The 23,875-nt window shown below is 27.3% G+C and overlaps 2 protein-coding genes across 2 annotated transcripts; both read right to left on the bottom strand.

Annotated features, from left to right (window-relative positions):
* Positions 1-177: 177 nt before the first annotated feature.
* Phum_PHUM213030 (Sarcosine dehydrogenase, putative) lies at positions 178-3,549 on the bottom strand (the record flags this gene model as incomplete). The annotated part of the gene is made up of 11 exons (XM_002425599.1): positions 178-313; positions 348-455; positions 554-716; positions 807-1,066; positions 1,146-1,543; positions 1,619-1,816; positions 1,889-2,541; positions 2,623-2,746; positions 2,825-3,037; positions 3,109-3,362; positions 3,429-3,549. 11 exons carry the CDS (start codon positions 3,547-3,549, stop codon positions 178-180), a joined length of 2,628 nt encoding a protein of 875 aa, XP_002425644.1.
* Positions 3,550-5,725: 2,176 nt separating this feature from the next.
* Phum_PHUM213020 (mtm1, mtmr1,2, putative) lies at positions 5,726-11,352 on the bottom strand (the record flags this gene model as incomplete). The annotated part of the gene is made up of 13 exons (XM_002425598.1): positions 5,726-5,866; positions 5,956-6,160; positions 6,244-6,428; positions 6,512-6,795; positions 6,908-7,038; positions 7,112-7,248; positions 7,320-7,505; positions 7,579-7,731; positions 7,813-7,920; positions 8,000-8,194; positions 8,415-8,513; positions 9,103-9,236; positions 10,308-11,352. 13 exons carry the CDS (start codon positions 11,350-11,352, stop codon positions 5,726-5,728), a joined length of 3,003 nt encoding a protein of 1,000 aa, XP_002425643.1.
* Between the last annotated feature and the right edge of the window lie 12,523 nt (positions 11,353-23,875).

Genomic DNA, 23,875 nt, shown 5'->3' with positions numbered 1-23,875 from the left:
GTTAGAACGGGAATGAATTTAAAATAATCAAATTAGGAACAGACGCACAACAGGAAAAGAAAAAAAAAAAAAACGCGGGAAAAAAAAAATTTTTTTCGAATCAATCAATCAATCAATCAATCATAAATTCCGTGTAATCTTTTTCCTTCGGGATCGAAAGGACTTTGTAAATACATTTCAGCCGAATATCGAATCCCCATAACTTCGATTTCGTATTTTCCAGATTTGAGAAAATCTTCCGATACTTCTTGTCCGCTCGGATGAGAAATGTACCTGAAATTTATAAAAATTTTCCCTTTTTTTTTTTATAACCCTTCATATCCATTTTAAATGTGTTCGAGTTTTACCCTATTCCTATCGATTTATCGAAAGTGAAACCGAAATCTCCTCTTCTCAAATAACCAACGACTTCGTTATTCCGCCATATTGTTTCCAAACCCCAAACTGGAACTTTTCTGTACGAACAGTTATTAGAGTTTACATTAATTATTCCTTATTTTATTATTATTATCATCACTAGTAAAAATTAACAATAATAATAATAATAACTTACTCGTCAATGTGAAAATAAGCTAATTTTTTTCTAACTCCGTTAAATTTAACTCTTCCAATGGCTTCTTTTCCTAAATAATCACCCTCTAATCTACACGTATAATCTAAACTGGCTTCTAATGGATTATCATCATTTCTGAGATCGCTATGCCATAATCTTAATCCTAAAGAAAACAAAGAAAAATTTTATCGAATTAATTTCGGTTGCGAAAAAGGAAAGGATGGGAAAGGAAAGAAAAAGAAGAAGGAGAAACCTTTTTCCGAACTCAATGAATACAATGCTCTATATCCGGCGTGCCTTAAATTATATTCTTTTCCTTTTTTTAATATTTTTTTAAAAACGTGTTGACAAAGGTTCCACGGGATTTGTAATTCGTAACCTAATTCACCGACGAACGTCATTCTCATTATCCTACAATTTGCGTCTCCTCCCACTTTGGCCAAACGTGATGTCATGAACGGAAATGATTCTTCACTGAGATCGCAATCGACGAGATCTTTAAGAACGGCTCGACTGTAAATTTCAAATTGATACACAAAATCAATTCAGTACGTTTTCCTCTCTTTTTTAAAACATAATGATGATAAATGACCTTTTAGGTCCTTGAACGGATAAAACTCCGACGCTCGTTGTAACGTCATCCACGTTAACTTTGAAACCTTTTTGTTGAATGACGTGCCTTATGTGAGCCTGAGTTTGTGAAGCAACCGCTCCACCGGCTATTATATAAAATCCTCTTCCTTTCAATATGGGATCTATCAAACCGCTGGATCCAGTTTCAACGGCGGTAACTAAAACATCTGCTTCCACGTTACCTTTTCCGTTTAAAAGACACGTGTAAACTATTTCCCCGACAGGTGTACGAGTATCCGCGGTAAAAAGCCAATCGGCAGCTGCTTGTGCATCGGGTCCAGACAGGTAAAATTTTCCCAAGTAAGAACGATCGAAAAGTACGACTCCAGTTCGACAGGCCCTACATTCATCTCCTATCTGAAAAAGTTTTTCCTCTTTTTCTAAATCTTTAATAATAATAATAATAATAATAATAATATTTATTTTCCTTACAATATTATGATGAATGGGAAAATCAAACGTGTAATCTTGTTTTAATAATTTTTCATAAGAGGATTCGACGTTTCGTATGTGTCCGTAGGATCCACCCCAATCGTATTTGGGTACAGGATTAGGACCTGTTTTAGCAAACCATCCGGGCCTTTCCCAACCTTGTATTTCTTCAAAAACACAATTCGCTTCTAGGAGTTCCTAAAAGACAAAAAATTTTCTCACAATATCCGTCGTGTTAATTTTTTTTTTACAGTCACCACCACATTTTACTTCGTGAAAAGGATCCGTTTGAAAATTTCTACCGGCTAAAAACTGACTATTTGGAAATACTATGTTATAAGTGGTCGCATAACTTTCGTGACTCCTTTCTTTGACCCAGTCTGGACTTTTCATTTGATCGAGAGTAAATCTACGTATGTCAAAACTGTACATGTGTAAATCTGGCCGACCGTTCATTATCCACAAGGCTAATTGTTCACCGCATCCACCACCCATCATCATTCCCAATGAATTAAATGCGCAACCATGAAATAATCCTTTCAACCTGGGATCTTCACCTAAAAGTGGTCGGTGATCCGGAGTGAAACTTTCCGGACCGCAAACGGTTGCTTTTATACCGACAGTTTCGAATTCGGGTACGAGATTAACCGCATTTGCTAAATGTGGAAAATGCGTCCAGTCGAAATCAAATAATTGAAATGAAAAATCCTTCGGGATTTCTTCTAATATCGTCGGATTCCTTTCGTATCCACCCATGAGTAATGATTCTCCTTGAACTCGAAAATAAACGGAACCGTCATGATCTCGAACGTTTGGTAAATTTTTAGCTTTTGGAATGGATTCTGATATCACGTAAGCATGTTTCATAGACGTCAGAGGAAGTCTGAGACCCACCATTTCTGCTATTTTATTCCCCCAAACCCCTGAAAGTTATAAACCTGATTACATATTTAAAATCTATACGATGCACGTGTGTCCACGTGTTTTTTTTTTTTGTCAATCACCTGCGCAATTAACCACAACATTCGTGTTGATTTCTCCATAAGGAGTTTTAATTCCGACAATTTGTTTTACTCCATATTGATTTCTTCCAACTTTTATTCCAGTTACTGGACATTTTTCAAATATCTAAAATATTGTGATATTATAACACGTGTGTGTACCACTAAGTACCGTAATAAAAATAACCCTATTCATCCCCCTTACTTTTCCACCGTTTTTTTTCGCAGATCGTATTAGGGCGTTTACAAAACTTGTAGGGTCGATGCAACCGTCCATAGGATTGTAAAGACCTCCAACGATAACTTCGGGATTCAAAAGTGGAAAAATTGCGTGGGCTTCAGCGGGATCAACAATCCTTGCATCAATTTGAAAACTTCTTCCGATAGTAGCAAGTCTCCTATACTCATCCAACCTTTCCTGAAGACATGATTAAAAAATTATTATACCAAAACTGGCTAAAAGACATTTTTCGATATTGCATTACTAACTTGAGAGTGAGCCACATAAAGTCCGCCATTATTTATCCAACCTGGATCGATTCCAGTTTCTTCTTTTAATGATATTATGAGATTTCTTGTTGATTGATGAAGTTGTATTTGAATATCGTCCGGTCTTAAAGTCCATAAAAGACCACCTGTGTGCCACGTCGTACCTGAAGTTATTTTATCCTGTTCCAACAAAATAGCTTGAACCCCACGTTTGGCCAAATGATATAGGGTGTTACATCCTAAAACTCCGCCCCCTAAAAAAAAAAAAAAGAGGATTAGAGAGAGAGGGAGGGGGTTACTAACACAATCATCATACGTACCGATAATAACGACGTCTGCATTTTCAGGTAAAGGTTGTGGCAAAGCCTTGGACAATACCTTGGTATGATTAAACCTTTTCTTTAATGTTCTTATAAATTTTTCCAACGCGGAGAAACTCATCTGAAATAACAACAACAAAAAAACTTTAATGGTCTATTTTAAAAGTAGAATTTTCATCAACCGTGTCAAAATAAATCAATAATTTTTTGAACTTTGACCCCGGTGAACTAAATTAATTTCAAATATGTATACAATTATTTCCAATAACAACAACAACAACAAACAAACAAACAAACAAACAATTTTTTTTACCGGTTAATTTTTTAATAAAATTTATTAATTTCTTTTTTTAAGCATCATGTTTTCCATAAAACATTTATTTTATTAATTAATTATTAATTAATCGATTTAAAAATCAATAAACTAATATTAATAATAATAATAATAATAATAATAATTACATTTTTTTGTGATAAACTCAACATTTCTGATCTCCAATCCAATTATTATTATTATTTATTTAAAAAGTTTCTCTCACATTCCGATACTGTAATTTTACAAAAAAAGAAAAATGCGACTAACGACATCAATCAATCAATCAATCAATCAATGAATCAAAATCTAAAATAATAATAATAATAATAATAATTAATTAATTAAAGCCGTACAAATAAAAAAAAAGAAAAAAAATTTTTTTTTTTTTTAAACTTAAAGGTTTCATTTAATTGAAATAATAATAAATTTTTTTTTCGTTTTACTCTTTTTAAAAATAAATAAATTATTATTATCATCATCATCTCAATACGCATGAATATTATTATTAACTTATTAAAATAAATTATTTAAAATAATAATAATAATAATAATTAACAAATAATAATAAACAATTTACATATAAATATTTTTTTTTTAAATTATTTTTTTTTTCTAAAATTTATAATATTTGTTATTATTATTATTATTATTATTAAAATTTCGTTAACAAATAAATAAATAAATAAATAAATAATAGTAATAATAATAATATAAAACATTAATAATTAAAAAAATTTTCATTCACAAAAAACAAAAGAAAAAAATTAATCGTAGAAATTTAAAAAAAAAAAAAAAAAACACTTAAAATTTTTTTAATAAAAATAAATTTTTCTGTCACAATAATAATAATAATAAAAATTAGAAATTAGAAAAAAAAACATTGTTAAGTTAACCTATGAACTCTTCGTCCGAAACAACCGCATAACTCATAGATAATAATATTAAATAATTTTTTTTTTTTTCAAATCACTTTTTTTTTTTATTTTCTTAGGCAAAAAAAAAAAAAAACTGCTACTAACGATTCATTCACACACTACTTAAATTTGATAAGAATTTTTTTTTAAAAATAATAATAATAATAAATTCGAACCGTTATTTTATAAAAAGAAATTTTATCAGTTTAAATAAAAAATTATTATTATTATTATTATTATAAAATTCCATAAAAAATAACACGAATATAACTAAACAAAGCTTAAATAAAAAATTGTGAGATACAAAGTCCAATCATCCATCCATCCATCCATCCATCCATCCGCATATATTTCAAACTCACAACTTTAATTTATTTTAAACTAAACTCAATTAGAGATTAATACGTCATTCTTCCTTCTCCTTCTCCTTTTCTTCTGCTTTTTTCCCCTCTCCAATTCACGCGCACAACTGCACTCCTTACTAACTCTATCAATCGTATTATCCCATATCATAAACAAATTTTTCTTTCTTTTTTAAAATTTGCATTTATAAATTTCAAAATCACATTAAATCATTTGATTAATAATATTAATAATAATAATAATAATAATAATAATAATAATAATAATAATAAAAACATTTAAATTAAAAAAAAAAATTTTATTTTATATTAACAAAAAAAAAATTTGCCAGTAAATATAATTAATTTTTTTTATAAATAAATATTGTTGTTAATAATATCAGAATTGCAAAAAAAAAAAAAAAAAAGAAAACAACAACGTCACGGATTTTCATTTCTCGTAACTTTTTTCTTTTTTCTTTTCTTTTCCTTTTTTTTTTTACATAAAATAAAATACATAATGAGAAAAAATTAAAAGGAAATCGTACCTTTTTTGTTTATGAAAAAAAAAAAAAAAAAAAAATATTTTTATATATAAATATACCCGCGCACGTGCGCGCGCGCGTGTGTGTGAGTGTGTGTGTGTATGTACACGTGTCTTTATATATACAGAATATGCACAGAAGAATGTTTTTATTTATATATATATATTTATATTAATAAAACTTAATGTAATGTTGAAAGTCTTGATGGTGTGCTCATGTTTTTCGATGCTCTCATTTGCTGCTCTTGTCTACAGTCTTGTATTTGTTTTTCTAATTGTTCTTTTAATAAAATTAATTCTCTTGTTCTACGATGAATCGGATCCTGAAAAAAAAAAAAAAAAAATCGTATAATATATAAATTTGGTATGAAAACCTTAAAATCAATTTTTTTTTTTTTTTGATCAACCTTACCTGAGTTCGCATGCTCGGATTCCAACGACAGTAATATGATTTCCATAATTTTAAATGTCTCATGCTTGCATTTGGTATAAGAATTATTTGATTTTGAGATGATGCCCAATAGAGAGGATTTTTATGTATGTCAATGTTACTATTTATGTAAGACCATAAAGAAACCGTTTTTTGTTTTACGTTAAGAGACGCTCTTTCGCGTTCGCTAAAAAAAAAAAACAGAAAAATTTTTACGTTTAATGTCCGTGTGTGATATTGTAAAAACAAAAAGTTTGTTGTTATACTTGCCTGTTACACAAAAACGTTCCAAATCTACATGAATACAAATGATCTAATATGCAAATTAAAAAATGTTCGTTAAATTCGAACGCGCATGGAAATTGTTGAGTTATTTGCCAAACGCTGTCGATAAATTGCAAAAATACTGGAGATCGATCTGAATCGGAATGATGTTCGTCACCGTGGCCGATCCGCTGTCGAAAACAGCAAAAAACCGGGAATTTAAATAAAATCAGGTGAGAATAAAATCATCGTCCGAAAAACTTTACCGATTTACCTGTTCGAATTTATGTCCGAAACTAAGCCATTCTTTTTCTATTAGTATTTCGAAACCTTTTATCGTTCTGTAAAATGGATCCAACATTAGCATTGCCAAAGCCGTCAATTGCGACGTTCTATCCCAACCGTCGGAACAGTGAACCAAAACGGAAGAATTGTGACTTTCCACCTTATCAACAATTCTTATAGCTCCCGAAAGTATCGTTTTTATGTGTTTTAACCAACATGTCGATTCGATACCTGATAACCATCTCGACACGTCTATCATTGGAAAACATAATTCTAAAATGTTTCAAAATTACGTTATATATATATTTATAAATATTTACAATCTTATTTTCAAAAAATAATAATAATAATAATGATTCGCTTAAACAACGACCGACCGACCGACCTTTTAATTTTCTCAATGATTCTCTCATGACGTGAATGTTACTAATATCCAAAAATATCAATTCGGCATTTTTATAAGCGTCTTCAGATTCATATCCACCACCTTTGGCAATGTTTGCAATGGCATTAGAACTAAAATTACAAATTAAAATTAGAAAAATTTCTTTGATGATAATTTTTTTTTTTGTTTTTGTTTTTGTTTTACCTCGGTCTAGCGTCCATTATATATAATTTTGGTGATTGAGCATTGGCATCCGTTATTAATTGAATATAATGTTCATCTTCTTTGCACCTTTTATTACTAACTCCCACGAGAGGTTGAGAGCATCTCGTGATTGTTACCTTTAATTAAAAAAATTTCACATTAATAAGGATACGAATTTAACAATAAGTAAAAAAAAAGGTATATTTACTTGTGACTCTGGGTGAATCCAAGAAAGAACAGGCAATCTTCCACGGCTCCTAAATGCAGACACAGCTCTTAGCTCTTCATCTGTGGCTTGTGCAGGGACAGCAATTATCGATGGATAACTATCGCAAATTTCGTAATTTTCATTAATTTTTGTTATTCTCCACATGTCGTTAGGATATTGCACACCCTGTTATTTTAAATATGTACATTTAAAAAATTTTTTTTCAAATTATTTTTACTTTCTAATGATATATATATACCATTCTTTTTAATTCTCCAATGGGCTCGTATATGTTCCAACCATTTTCATTAAACGTTTCTGTATAACTAAAAGCAAATATTGGTTTTTTGTGAGATAGTGGAAAGGCAAACTGTTGCAATTTTTCAAAAACATCTCTTCTCGAATGGTTTTCCTAAGAAAAATAAATACATAAATAAATAATTATGGGATTACATATTATTGAGCAATAAATTACAAATAAATTTCTCCTCACTTGTTTATGAGCAAATCTAATATTTCTCATATCCTTACAAAATACATCGATGCCATAAGAATTTTCACCTCGACTTGTAGCCCCCCCAACTTTTTCAATTCTACTAACCTGAAACAAAAAAAAAAAAAAGTTTTATTGTTAATAATATATTAGTTTTCAGTTAACCTGAAATTAAATTAATACTCACAACTCCTAAAGGCACATCTAAAATGTATGGAGCATCTCTGTCACTACTTTTAAAATATAATTTGTAATTTGTAACGCATAATACACCCCTGATGGGACCCAAATAAGGACATATATATGCTACTTCTTTAGCTGTTCCTTTGACAGATTCTCCAGGAAGTAAGGGTGGATCATCTCCTCGAACATGATGAATAGCCTCTATTTTTCCCTTAAAAAGAAATCAGTTAATTATTTTTAATAATGATAAAATAATTAATTCATTTTTCTTTTTTTTTCCGTTATTTACATTATTATAATACTTTTAATAATAATTTTTCAATAATAAATTTTAAAATTATGAAAAAACATTATTTTAAATATAAAGTAAAAATACATAAGTTTGGAAAAAAAAATTTCAATTTAATTTAAAGCCTTACCTTTGGCTTATAGTTAAGTAAATTTTCAAATGCTGACCCAATATTTTCTGCGGAAGTTGAACTTGAGCCAGATGGGGATTTACCCCAACTATTACCACCCTAGACAAAGCCATGACATGAAACTTTACTTAATAAAAAACATGATTCTTTTGTATTAACATTTATAAATATATAATAAAAGTAATTAATTTTTTATTTTTATAAATCGAATGGGTCAATACATGTGCACGCTTACATATTAAGTATTGATATTTATTAAAATAATAAAAATTACATAAAATTACTTAATTTGTAAGCTTTATATGTTATTAAGTAAAGTTTTAAAAGCTATAGTTCATAATAAAAAGCAGCTTAGATAAATAATTATGCATTTATTTTTAAAAGAGATAATAAAAAAAAAAAACTTGACACCATACAAGTCGTTTTGTAATTTATTCTTACACAAAATGTATTCTATTTACTAATAATAATTATTAAAATAATCTACATAAAGATATAATTTATACTTTTTTTATAAATTAAAATAAGTTTTACATAAAAAAAAAAAAAAAAAATTAATTCAACAAAAAAAAATATCAAATATGTAATTTTAAAAAATAGGCTATTTTAAAGCAAAAAAAAAAAATTTAGAGAATGACATTTTAGTAAAAATAAAAAAAAAAAAATATTAGAATTCTATTAAACTTACATGTTCCTGACCAAGTTTCGAATTTAGAGAACTAGATTTGGAATCAGAAACTAAAGAATCTGAACTAGCATCTTTCGAATTGTTTGTATCTCCCGTACTACCATTTCCATTATTTGGTTTTGAATCCATTACATCTGTAAATGCGTAACAAATTACTTACAGCCTAAACTATTAACAATTCGTAAAAATATTAATATGTGTAAAGTTTAAATAATTCAATTAACAGGTGCAATAAATTCAGATTTAAAATATAATAATTTTTTTTCGAAATTCATTAATAACTTGGGGGAAAATTATATTAATTTTTTAAAATTAACAATATATAAATCTATATTTTTTATGAAAAAAACTAAATATAAAAAAATATTAATAAATAATAATTAATTACCTGTTAACAGGGCAATTTAATAATAAAAATATCAGTCATTGATTAACATTAATTGCACTAAAAAACCTTGGCTAAAGGTTTGGCATAAATCTGAACCTGTCATTCGGGAACTTTGTCGCAACTTTGTAAAATTATCGTCGAATTCTATTTAATGTAACTAAAGGTTAGTTATTTGAAATACGTTATATTTGCTTTTATAAACAAATCACTTTAATAATTCTTGTATTTATTTTTTATTTGTTTTAAAAGAATAATTTAAAACTAATTATCATGGAATGTGAAAGTTTCAATTTTAAAGATACTTTTAATATTATGATTATATTTCAAGTTATTTTCCCAGAGTATTTTCTTTAGTTAGTTTATTTTTTTTTTTTTTATCTTCATACAGACTTTTAGGATTTTTTATTCACATAAATATTTCTACAGTTATTTTAAAAAATTTATGCAAAAAGTAGGAAAAATATGAAACAAATAAAAATAAATTTCGCAACAATTTATTACTTTTATTTTTATCGAAAAAAAAAAAAAATATAATTCATAAATAATTTAATGTAAAAAATTAAATAATTTGAAATATTAATATATATATATATATATAACAACTCAAAATAAATAATAACTTGTAATTTTTTCTTAAAAGTATCCATAACCTTTTTAAATTGAAAAAAATAAATAAATTATAATTTGATCAAAATTTATAACACACAATCACCGAAATAATATAGAATATGTATATATATGTTTAAAAAAAAATTTTTAAATCAGTCTTCCTTTTTAAATTCTATTAAATTTGAATCTTCACTTGAAGCACTCTTACTTTCCCATTCTGATTTCTCATTTTCTAATTCATTTAAATTATAAAACACAGACCTTACACTCTTGGTAACATTAACAGTATCTGCTTCTTTTTCTTTTACTTCTTCTTTTTTTACTTCTTTTACTTCTTCTTTTTTCATTTCTTTTTGTTCTTCTTTTTTTACTTCTTCTTTTTCATTTTCTTCTTCTTCTTCTTCTTCTTCCTCCTCTTCTTCTTCTTCAGCTTCTTCATTTACTTCTCTCTCCTCTCCGATTTCATCAGAATATCCTGAAGTGCTTGTAACATCATCAATAGTCCAATAAACTTTGGGTTGGGATATGTTAATATTGCCTTTAACAGCAGCCATTTCCATTAATCCTTTTACTTGCATTAAATGACCATATTTAGAAAGGGATTCTATTAGCTGAGATTGTAAAGTAGCACACTTTCCCAAACAACCGACAACTTCTTTAAATGTTTCCTGACCATGTTTTAGTGTATTTGGAACCAACACTCCGAATAATCTAAGAGGTTCATCTAAACTGTGTAAGCTTTCATTTGAACCAGAATGATTTGAAAATTCATCTAGAAACTCATTATTACATTCTTGATATTTATTATCATCAACATGATATGCAAATTTTGATTTTTTTAAACTCTTTGGATCATTTTGTAGTACATTTTTGAATTGAGATTCAGAATGATAATTTGTCACAAAACTTTCTTTAGAAACCTCATCTGTTTCTAAATTATCAATTTTTTCATCATTTGATGAAGATGGCTTAGGAACATCTTTTCTGTGAATGTGAAAAACCCAATGATTGTTTCTTTGAGCTCTGCAAACTGTAGCTAACGGTTGAATCGGATTTGATTTTTCCGAGGGTAATTGCATTTTAGTTACACACGTACTTCCCATTATATATCTGGCTTTGGCAATGCTTACAAAACCTTTATTCATTAGCGTTTCTATTTCCACTTTGTACCTAATTATTTTTTCTATAATATGAGCGATATTTAAAAGTGTTAAATCTATTTCATTACAAATTGATTTATAAACTTTGGCCATTTTCTGAAAACAAAAAATTTAAATGATTTTAAAGAACCAAAATAAAAATTTGCCTATACAAAAATATCTAAAACCAAAGTATTAAAATTGTAAGTCTGAATTTTTGAATACTTTCAAATGTTATTTTAAAATAATTTATTTTTTTTTTTAATGAATCGTACCTTAAATAGGTTACAAAAAATTTTGAAATACTTTTTTTTTTTAAATTAAAATTATAATTTATTTAAAAAATAATACAATAATTATATTTAATAATTAAATATCTAAAAATATATACATTTCAAAGTTCAAAAAATAATAAATTACATTATGGTATTGTCCTAATTTTAATACAAATATGAAAAAAATATTTTAAATAAAAAAAAAATTTTAGAAAATTTTTTACTATAATATAATTTAAAATAATTGTAAAAATTATATACAGACAATTACATAAAAACTATTAAAATGATAAATAATTAATATTCATACCCCAAGTATTGGTTACAGATGACAAATCAACTGTTGTAATCCCAAACTTTTGTCGTAAGTTTAAAGCTTTGTCGAAATTACGCAAAACGTGTAATAAAACACTTTAAGATAATTTTCCCTCCAAACACTTGGTGCAGTTTATCCGTTATTTTTAATTATTAAATTTTTTAAAATAAGTTAAACTTAAATTATATTTAAAAAATTATCATTGTAACATGTTAAATATTGTTAAAAGTGTAAAAGTTATTCGTTATGATAAAATAAAAATCAGGAAAGGTCATATCTTGTCATAAAATTTATGTAATTAAGAAATTTTCTCAAGTGAATTCATTCTTAATATACCTTGATGAAAAAAAAAAATTAAATTAAAAAAATGTTCAATAACACAGTCAATTAATGTTCTGCAAATTATTTAATTTACTTTCAAAATTTCTAAAAATTTGTATTGGTATATTACGTATTAGAAAATAATATTTTAATAATATCAAATTGATTTTAGTAGTAGTTAATAGAAAGTCTATGAACATAACTGTTATGTAAAAAAAAAAAAGAAAAAACAACTTTTCACACAGGTAAATATAATTTTAATGAATTTACCACATATCATTCTATAAAAAAAAGAAAGAAAAGAAAACATATTTTTATGTAAAATAAAATAAAAATATAATTTAAAGTTATTCATACATATAATACTAACTTTGGAAATACATACAATGAATTTATTTCAATTCAAACAAAACAGTTGAAAAGATTTGGTTTTTTTTAAATAATAATAATAATTAATCAAAAGATTTATTAATATATACCATTACAATCAATAATTAATTTCATATTAAAAATAACTAAAATGATGCAATTTTTTTTTTTAATTACATATAAAAGCCAAAAAAAAAAAAAAAAAAAAAAATGGCTTCCATAAACTGACATAGGCCAGGCAAAACAAAAGGGTTAAACGAAATTTATTAATTTGTGATTATTCTTATCAAAAATTTATATATTTATATATATTTTTTTTTTCTTCCTTACAGAATTATTCATAGAAAAGTATCAAGGTTCAAATGTTGTAATCCTGCAAATTAAATAAACTGCGATTGGGTCAACCTATTGATCAGACTCTGTGTGTTCGGACCTGACCCTGATCAAGATGATTCGGTAACTGTATTTTTTTTTTATTTTTTATTTTTAAATGCTATTGACCCCGGAAATTCCTTCTAAATTTATTATTATTATTATTATTATTATTATTATTATTATTATTATTATTATTATACATATATACACACATACACACTCACACACACACACATATTCTTACTGATTCACTTTTTATCTCATTTTCTTAATGGAAACGGTAACGAATTATTATGAGGGGGGGGGAGGTGGCGAGGCAGGGGCGGTGATGGTCAATTCGTGATTTATCAATCATTTGATACATTTTATTTCTTTTTTAATAATAATAATAATAATCACTTAAAAATAATTTTTACAATTCTATATATATATATAAACAGTTAAGTATTTTTTTTTATATCTAAAAACTTTTTAAATTTAAAAAAAAAAAATCCTATCAATTTTTTTTTTTTTTTTTTTTAAATGGGGGGAGGGGGGGGGAAAAATTTAGTCTTTCAAACAACTAATTTCCGGTTAGTTAGTATTTTTTTTTTTATCGATAAAATTATATACACACAATAACTGTAAATTCATTTTTATTTAGCAAATGCTGTTTTTTTTTTTTTTTTTTTTTCATTCTTTCTTTCTTTCTTATTATTATTATTATTATTAACAAGAAAATAACAGAGAGAGAGAGAGAAAGAGAGAGAGAGAGGTCTATACTATAATTTTGACGGGATTAACGGTAAAAATTTCCACGTCATTTTTTTTAAAAAAAAAATTATCATTAATATTTTAACGGTAGCTTCTTTTTTTTTTTTTTTTTTAAGAAGAAGAAGAAGTAAAATATCGAAGATATACAATCGATATATTGAAATTTTTTCGATATATCGATCGATAAATCGATCGATAATAAAATTAAAACGTTAAATAAGTATATAATTATTATAAATAATTCATCTCTTTCTCTCTCTCCCACTGATATAAACCGTTTATTTATTTATTTAAAAAAAATTTAACATGCTTTAAGGTTTTTTTTTTTTTTTTTTTCGTGTACCTTAATTTTTCTTTTTCTCGTTGTGCAAAATATCAAAAAAAAAAAAAAATAACCAATATAATAAAATGAAAAAAAAAAAAAAAAAAAAAGTCTCTGGTTTCAAAGCAACAACCAATTAGGTGCCCCAGAGGAAGAATCCGCTTTTTGTTGATACTTTCAATTGTTTTCCTTTCCATTCGTGCTCCGTGTTTGGTTGCGATGCCATGTAAAACTTTTCATTTTTTCATATATTTCGTCACCACTCGCCGCCTACGAGAATTGTGAATTTTTTTATTTTTATTTATTTATTTATTTTATTTAATTATTATTATTATTATTATTATTTGTTACCTTTTTTATCTCTCTCTCTCTCTTCTTATTAATGGGGTAAGTTTAATTTTTTTTTTTTTTAATTGCAAATTTCATTACTTGTCGATTCGTAAAAAAAAAAACTTTTTTTTTTTAATCATTTTTATATATTTCCGGGGAAAAAAAATTTCTAAAATGTCCTCCTTTATTATTATTAATTATTATTATTATTATTATTAAAGTTGTTGGACGCAAAAAAAAAAAAAAAAAATCGTTATTTATTTATTTTAAATATTAATTTCGATTTAAATTTCATTCAAACGTTTAACGGTTTTTTTTTTTTTTTTTACTTTCAAGTTTTCCCTTTCGTAAAATTTATTTGAAAACTTGATTTTTTATTTAATTAATATATATATATTATTAAAATAGATAAATAAATAAATCGAAAATTCGATAAAAATCGATCGAAATCGATTTATCGAATTATCGAGTATCGAAATTCGTCATTTTTGTTTTTTTTTTTTTTTATGAATTAAAAACGTAAACTGGCGCTTTCGTTTTTTTTCGTTTTTTTTTTTTTTAAATAAAATTTATTTATTTATTTTAATAAATAATAATAATAATAATAATAATAATAATAATAATGTCATTTATCTTAACTTGTGTTTGTGTGTGTATTTATCATAAATTTAACCCGACTAAATAATTCGAGACCTTTTTTTAATTTTGATTTTTTGAACTTTTTAAAACGGTTGACTTAATACTAAATAAATAAATATATAACATAATAATAATAATAAGTAAATTATTTTTTTAATTCTATTTTATTATTATTATTATTATTATTATTATTATTATTATTATTATTGTCATTTTGCAATTTGAAAAAAAAAATTCATAAACAAACGTGTTTTCTTTTTTAAAAAAAAACAAAAAAAAAAAAAGGTGAATCAACTTTAAAAAAAAAAAAAATTTTGGGTGTCGTATATTATTATTATCTTTTTATGTGAGAAAATCAGTTACGGTCACCGAATTTTTTTTTTTTTTTTGCTAACTGGAAAAAACAAGAGAGAGAGAGAAAGAGAGAAATATAGAAAGAGAGAGAGGGAGGGAGAGAGAGAGAGAAATAGAGAAATAGAAATAGAAAAAAAATGTCAATCAATTGTTTTTAATTTATTGCTCAGGAAATATCACATTTGACAATTATTATTATTATTATTATTATTTTAAGTTTTTTTTTTTTTTTAAAAAAAAAAAAGGTTTTAAAAAGCGTACGTTGAACCTAAAAGGAAGGAAGGGGGGAGGAAGCGAGGGAGGGGGGGACCTAAAAAAAAAAAAAAAATTTTTTTTTTTTGGGTAATTTCACTTTTTTTTTTTTTTTTTTTTTTTTTTTTCAAATTTTGGTAAACCGGTTAATTGAATTATTAAATTGTCAACCGTTTTATTTTTAAACGTAAAAAAAAATTATTATTATTATTATCGAATGATTGATTAACGATTACAATTTTTTGTAAATTTTTTTTCCCCTAAACAATTGGGGGGGGGAAAAAAAAAAAAAAAAAAAAAAAAAAAGTGTTTCGATTTTGGCTAATTTAAACCCCTCCCCTGCTAATCAAAAAAAAAAAAAATTTTTTTTTAAAAAAAAATATCGATTCGTTTTAAAAAAAAAAAAAACCTTCGAGAAAGTTTTCTTTTTTTTTTTTTTTTCATAACGAGAAATCGAAAGTTTTTTTTTTTTTTTTGCTGTAATGCCTCGTAAGCGGTAGGTAATAATAATAATAATAATAATAACTCGATTAGTATGAAATTTCCACTTTCGAAACAGGACTTAAAATATAAAAAAAAAAAAAAATAAAACTTTCCGATTTCGTTTCGTATTTATTTTGCTCAAAGTGAGTTTTTATCATAGAGAAATTAAAAAAAAAAAAAAAAAAAAAAAATTTTTTTTTATATGTGATATGAATTATCCCGACCCTTCGCTGCCCCCCGTATAATTTAAACAATCAAGATGGTTTCACACGGTTAGAGTTTGGCAGGGAAGTTTCGGAAGATGGCAAATGTTTCGGAAGTGCAAGTCCGAGTTTCGGTTCCTGTCTCTTCATAGTCAAATACAACAAATCGTTGACTTGTATTTACTTGAGTTGACCTCGTAGAACGATTGAGCCACTTTAAAACATGTCTGTGCGTCTTCATTACTTCTCGCCGGTCAATCGTCAAAGCTTGTGTAATCCGTGTCTTCGGATCGCGAATCGCGCACGTTTAATAATATTTATTTATTTATTTATTTACTCATAAATACATACGTATATATACTAGTAGTAGTGGTAGTGGTGGTAGTAGTGGTAGTAATAGTAGTAGTAGTAGTAATAGTTACTGTTTGTGATTATTGGTCGCGTTTGAATGTTTCATCGGGAAATACCTTTTTTAATTTTTTTTTATTTTTAATTTATTGTCCTGTTATTATTGAATGACACGAAAGGTAAAAACATACACGCGCACACACACGCGCACGCGCACACACAAACACAGACACACGCACACGCATACACGCACAAATTTTTTTTTGGGGGATAATTTTAAGTGAAAGCTTGCTAAAAACCGTTTTTTTTTTTTTTTAACGATAAAATTATCATTATCATTATAAGATTTTTATATTATTTTAATGACAGATGATGATGATGATGATGATTGTCGTGGTGGTAGTAGTGATGATGATGATGATGATGATAACAATAAATGATGTTAATAATGTAATAAATAAATTAAAAAGTAAACTCGCGTTTATGTGTTGTGTGCGTATACGCACACGCACACGCACACACGCACACACATTTAAATATATGTTTGTATATGTATAAATATGCATTGCCTGAAAACTTGTTTGATATTGTTAACGGATTATTTTGTGTTTGTGTATTCTCTTTAATTTCCGAGAAAAAAATTTCTTTAATAAAAAAAAAAAAAAATCGATGTGAAGGCCGTGAATTGTGTGTGGTTCGCATTGTAAGATTTGAACAACAACAACAACAACAACAAACACAAAAAAAATTTTTTTTATTTTTTATTATTCGTTTTAAATTAAAATTTTTTTTTTTAATAATAAAACAAAATTTAAATTTCCGTAATTGATTTTTTGAAAGCACTAATTTTTTTTTTTTAAAAAAAAAAAAATTTAATTAAATTTTAATTTCAATTTAAAAAAAAAAGTAAAAAAAAATTGTTTTGTTTTTTTGTTTGTTTGTTGTTTGTTGTTGTTGTTGTTGTTGTTGGCGACTGTACGATTCTTTTCATTCAACCTAATTTTTTTTTCAAATGGTTTGTTTGTCCTTCCTTTAAAGTCTCGTTTAAATAGTTTTATTATTATTATTATTATTATTATTATTATTTAACAAAAATCTCACGTTAAATTTTTTTTTTTTTTATGTACGAATAGACGAATTTTTCACGTAGGATATAAACAAAACGGTTACGTTTAAATAATAATAATAATAATAATAATGATAAAGATTTGTTAGTTGATTAAGAGACTCGAAATTTTCCCTTTTTTTTTAATGGAAAAATTAATAATGATAATAATAATAAACTGGAGAAAAAATAAATAAATATAAGAGCGCGCGATTCGTACGAATTGCAACGTCGTCGTCGTTCGTGTTTTTGTATTTTTCGTTTAAAAAAAAATTTAGCACGATTAATTTTGCATTCGTCGTCGTCGGTGGTGGTGGTGGTCAGTTAGTCTTTCTGGAATGCTTTGGAATTTTTTGTCTTGTACCGGCGTTGCCCTATTTCTTGGCCCGCTAACTCGTATTTATCTCTAAATTACACTACGAAACCGAAATAAACATTGAAAAAAAGGAAACAAAAAAAAATGAGAGAGAGAGAGAGAGAGAGAGAGATAGATACAGATAGATAGAGGTAAAGAGAGAGAAAGAGACAGAGAGAAAAATTTGCCATTTTCGACTGCGCAGCCAACAACGGTGTGGTCTCTCTTCCAGCAGGTCTCTCTCTCTCTCTCTCTCTCTCTTTCTTCTTCGGTTTCTTTATTTTCTACGGTTTGATTGATATTTTCATAAGTCGAATGGAAGTCATTAAATTAATTTTTTTTTGGGGAGGCGAAGGGGGGTAGGAAGGTAGGGGGTTACACCGAGGACTTTTTTCTTTTTGATTTTACGTCACAAATTTATTATTATTTTCACGAAGAATGTTTTTTTAAATTGTTTGGGCACATCGCCGTTGTGCCTTATGTGCCTTGTGTCGTTTTTGTCATCATCATCATTATCATCATCAAAGAAACATCAATTTTTTTTTTAAGGAGTGGAATTGGCCGTCGCCATTGCTAAATGGGTTGTAATTTTTTTTTTTTTTTTTTTTCACTTCACCAAAGAAATAAACGTTTACGGATTTATTACAACAAGTTGTAAATATTTGTGCGTGTGTGCGTGCGTGCGTGCCTGAGTGCCTGTGTTGCCCGTATGTTTGTACGTGCGTGTGCGTAAGAAAAAGTGAAAACCTGTGTGAAACCGTTAAGAAGGATCTGCTAAGCACAGAAGAGCGCGCGCGCGCGCGTGTGTGTGTGTGTGTGTGTGCCAATTATCCGTAATGAGGGGCTCCCTTTGAGCCCCCCTTTTTATTATTTTTTTTTTTTTATCCGTCTCGGCCTTGAAACAATTTTTTTTTTTTTTATTCTTTTTCCTTCTTTATGTGCCCGATGATCTATTTACATAAAGTTTGTGTTTATTCTTTTGTTTTGAATGGTTTTAATCAGAGCGAGGGGAGGACACCATTCAAGGTTTTGCTCTTCCGTAGACAAAGATAATTGAAACACCTTTTCACGCATGCGTGAATGTGTATGTGTGTATGTGTGTGTGTGTATGTTTTTTTTTCTTACTTACCCGATCGCTCGCATTATGATGATTCAGGTTCATTTTTCTTTTGGAAACCTGGATGTACGTTTGTTGGTTTGTTTGTTTGTTTGTTTGTTGTAAAATGAAAATTTTCGTCTCGTTTTTTTTTTTTTTTTTTCTAAAATATGTATGTGTGTGTGTGTGTGTACTCAAACAATTTTGTTTAAGGTCATGATTTTTAGTGTTTTACTTAAACCAGTCAGCCATTTTTTTTTTTTTTTTTTATTATTTCTTTAATGAATAATAATTACAATTCTTCATTACAATAAAAAAAAAAAATTTTTTTTTTTATTATTGTTTAGTATACGAGGGTCAAATGCGGGGCTTAATTACTCTCCTTTTTTTTCCTTTTTTTTTTTTTTTTTTTTTTAATTGTTGCAGTCGTAAAATAATAATAATAATAGTTTTTTTTTTTTTCGAACATTCAAAATCTGCGTAGAATTTTCGATAACCTATGATGCCATCATTGCACTACAAATAACTAATATTTATTATTATTATTATTATTATTATTATTAATAACGATTTTTTATGTAGGAAGAGTAGAGTCCAGTGATAACCGAACTTTTGTTCGTTTAATGTTTTTAAGGAAATCGCGACGAGTTTTTTTCATATAGACTTATTTCATTGAGTGACGACATTCTTATATGCCATTTGGGTCATTTTGTATTATCAAATTTAACCCAAAAAACAAAAAAAAGTTAATGAACCCCATAAAGGAGATGACGATGATGATGATGATGATGATGTTAACTTATCAAAAAGTAAACTTTATTATTATTATTATTATTATTACGGCGAACCCTCGAGAAATAAATTTTTTTTTAAGTCGTTAGAAATTAGCGAGAAAAAAAAAAAAAAAAAAAAACGTTTTCGTGTTCGTGTGTTGATGACGACAACAACACGAAAATTTTTTTTTTTTTTTTTTGGGGGGAGGGGGGGTTTAAAAGAAAAATGTGAGAGGTCAGTATCCGGAAAAATAATTAAATTTTTTTCGTTTGAAAAAGTAAAACATTCTTCACCTTCTGGAAAACATTTTCAGCTTGGGGGGAAATGAATGAAAAACGTAATTAAAACGAAAAAACGTTATTTTTTTGTATCGTAAGAAACACGTTAGGAACGAAAAAGAGAGAGAAAGAATGAGAGAGAGAGAGAGAGAGAGAGAGAGAGAGAGAGAGAAAGAATGAGAGAGAGAGAAAGAGAAAGAATGAGAGAGAAAGAGAGAGAGAATGAGAGAAAGAGAAAGAATGAGAGAGAGAGAAAGAGAGAAAGAATGAGAGAGAGAGAGAGAGAGAGACAGTATATAATTGTTTAAATGAATCAAGTTTTATATCGAACAGGACAGTTATCTCAGGTGCATTCGTGCAAATTTTTTTTGTTGTTCCGGTCGTGCCACACGTCATAACCGCTTTTTAATAATGTGAGACAACAACACACTTGGCACTATGGCAAAAATGAAAAACAAAACCATGTTTGAATAACTAAATACGCCACTGACGATCATTTCATTATCATCATCATCATCGCCATTCATTCATTCATTCATTCGTCACTCGATAAAATCTTTCAGATTTCGTTTTTTCAAAACATTTTGCGCGGATAATTTTCATTTAAAAAAAAAAAAAAAAATCGCAAAAATAAAATTCAGGTACGAACAGATGGTGGCAAGTTTCGATCGATTGGGAAAATCAATATCGATAATAATAATGATAATAAAATCGATATTTATTTATTTATTAAAAAAAAACAAAGGGAAAAGGTATTTCCGGCTTCTTTTTTTTTTGTGCCCTTAAAAAAAAAAAAAGTTTCTTCTTCCTCATATTTGTAATTAATTTTTTTAGGTCGATCGTACCTGTACCATTTTTTTTTTTTTTTTTATCAAGGTGATTTATTGTTGGCAATTTAAAAAAAAAAAAAAAAAAAACGAATACGAGCCTTTTTTTTTTTTTTCATTCAATTGCAAATTTCCCACGTCCAATCGATTTTGTTTACCTTTTTTTTTTTTTTTAAGAGAGAGAGAGAGATAGAGAGAGAGATACGTCGTACCTAATTACAACTCACGGAAGTTTTTTTTTTTTTTAAAATATATCATCATCATCACCATTATTATTATCATTATTATATGCGTAAAAAAAAAAATGTCGATTTAATTATATAAAAATGATATAACGAATTTTTTTTTATGGTGGTTGTTTTTGTGAAAAAAAAAAAAAATTAATTACGTAAGGATACGTATAAAATTATAACATAAATTATTATCATTATCATTATTATTATTATTATTATTAATAATATTTGAAAAAAAATAAACGATTATTATTATTATTATTATAACCCCTAAAACTTGCAAACGAACGAGTCTTTGGATATTATTTTATGCGAAAATCACGATGATGATGATGATGATATTATTATTGTGCAATGACGTGAAGTTTTTTTTTTTTTTTTTTTAATAATTATTGAAAATTACGTAATTAATTTTTTGTTGTTGTTGTTGTGGGATTGGGATCAACAGATGTTGTGAAAATAAATTTTTATTTTTTTTTCTCAAATAAAAAATTTCTGGTTAGAGTTAGAGAGAGAGAGAGAGAGAGAGAGAGAGAGAGAGAGTGAGTGGGGGGCGGGGGTGGGAGGGAAGGAGAGGGAGGAAAAGGCGTAATTATCCGGAATAAGAAAAAAAAATTACGTAATAATAATAATAATTTTTTCATTTAAAACCCAATCGGGAATTTACCACGGCGACAGACAAACAAGTCAAGTGTCATATTTATGCCACACACTTACGCGTAATCAAGTATTATTATTATTATTATTATTATTATTATTATTATTATTATTATTATTATTATCATTATTATTATTAATATTTTAAAAGCGTCGACATAACCTGGATTCAATTAAATTTTATTGCTCACGGCTCGCTCGTACAAAAATAATACGATACTCGTATTTATATAATAAATATTAATAAAAAGAAAATTGCGTTCAGGTACATCAAGGATACGTGAGGAAAATCTCGTACGTCAACGACGACGACTACGACTACGACAAACGACCACAAACAACAACAACAACAACAAACAACTTTTTTTTTTTTTTTTTTTTTTTTTTTGGAAAAAAATTTAAAAGGAAAATTAGGGGAGAAGAAACGTGGAAATTATTGTACACGGGAACGAAAGCGATGATGACACTGTTGCCTTTTGTTTCCTTAGTTATGTTATCATTATTATTATCGTCGTTGTCGTCGTCATCGTCGTAATAAGAGTAACCGTGATCTTGACACCAAATTTTCTTAATATGTATAACATGTTCGTTTGAGACGTTTAAGACTTATTAAAATGTTTTATGTGTAATAAGAAGAGGGGATAAGATTGTGCCAACAAGACGTGATGAAGGAGTAGGAGGAGGGGGTGGTGGTGGTGGAGGAGGAGGAGTAGGAGGAAGCCGTGAGAGACGACCTTCGTATAAATCTGCTGGCCAACCATATTGACCTATCTCAATAAAATTGACGTAACCTTTATTGTCCTCGTATAATTGACCTTATTTGTTTTAATTATTTTAATTTTTGGGGGGTGAATTTTAAATGGAAAGAAAGAAAGAGAGAGAGAGTGTGTGGGTGTATGCTTTCTTTCTTTCTTTTTTTAAAAAATTATAAAATTCTTCTTTAATTTAATGGGGGAAGAGGGAGTAAAAAAAAAACGGTCGTGATGACGACGAAGACGAAAGAGACGATCGAGGAATTTTATCCTCTCCCCCCTCCCCCCGTAAAAAAAGATGAATACGCGGTTCGAACAATGAAAAATAATAATAATAATGACGATAGGGAAAAGGTTCGAATGAAATATCGGTAAAGAAATTAATAATCAATCACGTATCGATAACTGATTTAATTAAAATTGATCGGTTTTTATCATCATCATTATTAATTTTATTATCAGTTAACACGTCGTCTCGTTTCAATAATAATAATAATAATAATGGATTTTAAAAAATTCCAGCTGGACAAATAAAAACAAAACAAAAAAAATGATTCGTTTCCCTTTTGTTGTAATTTTAAATTTTAAAAAATTATTCATACCAATAAAAGAAAAAAAAGGGAGAAGTCAAAGGTCAAATTGTTGACCGTATGATTTTTTTTAATTTTAAAATTTTATTATTATTATTATTAAATGGAAGGACATGTGGGATTAAAGGGTTTATTTTACTTTAGATACGTCACAAAACACAACAGTCGGGGAAAGAGGGGAGGGGAGAGGGGAAGTTTCGAAAGAGGCCTTGAAAGTCGTGGAAGAAGAAGAAGAAGAAGAAGCAGAAAAAAAAAGTGCTGAAGGGTGTATATTGATGTCAATTCCAACATCTTCTGCTTCTTCTTCTTCTTCCACGACTCGATCACTTATTAAAGAAGATAAAAAAATTTTTTTTTTTTAGAAAGAGGCGAAGGTCTAGGGCAAGGGCACCAAGAGTGAGTGAGAGAGAGAGAGAGAGAGAGAGAGAGAGAGAGAAAGAGAGAGAGAGAAACACAAGTAGACAGACAGACGGACATGATGATTTTCATCAATCTCACGTTTTAAAAAAAAAAAAATTTGAATCGCAAAAAAAAAAAAAATGAAACAATTAATTCCAGTTTTTGCCAATTTATCTTGCAAAAAAAAAAAATAATAATAATAATAATACTAAATTCTTCAACGGTTCCTCA

This window comes from Pediculus humanus, genomic scaffold, assembly GCF_000006295.1.
Source record: "Pediculus humanus corporis 1103172107561 genomic scaffold, whole genome shotgun sequence".
Taxonomy (NCBI): Eukaryota; Metazoa; Arthropoda; class Insecta; order Psocodea; family Pediculidae; genus Pediculus; species Pediculus humanus.
Note: the sequence above shows the minus strand (reverse complement) of the source record. Positions and strands in the feature narration are given on the sequence as shown.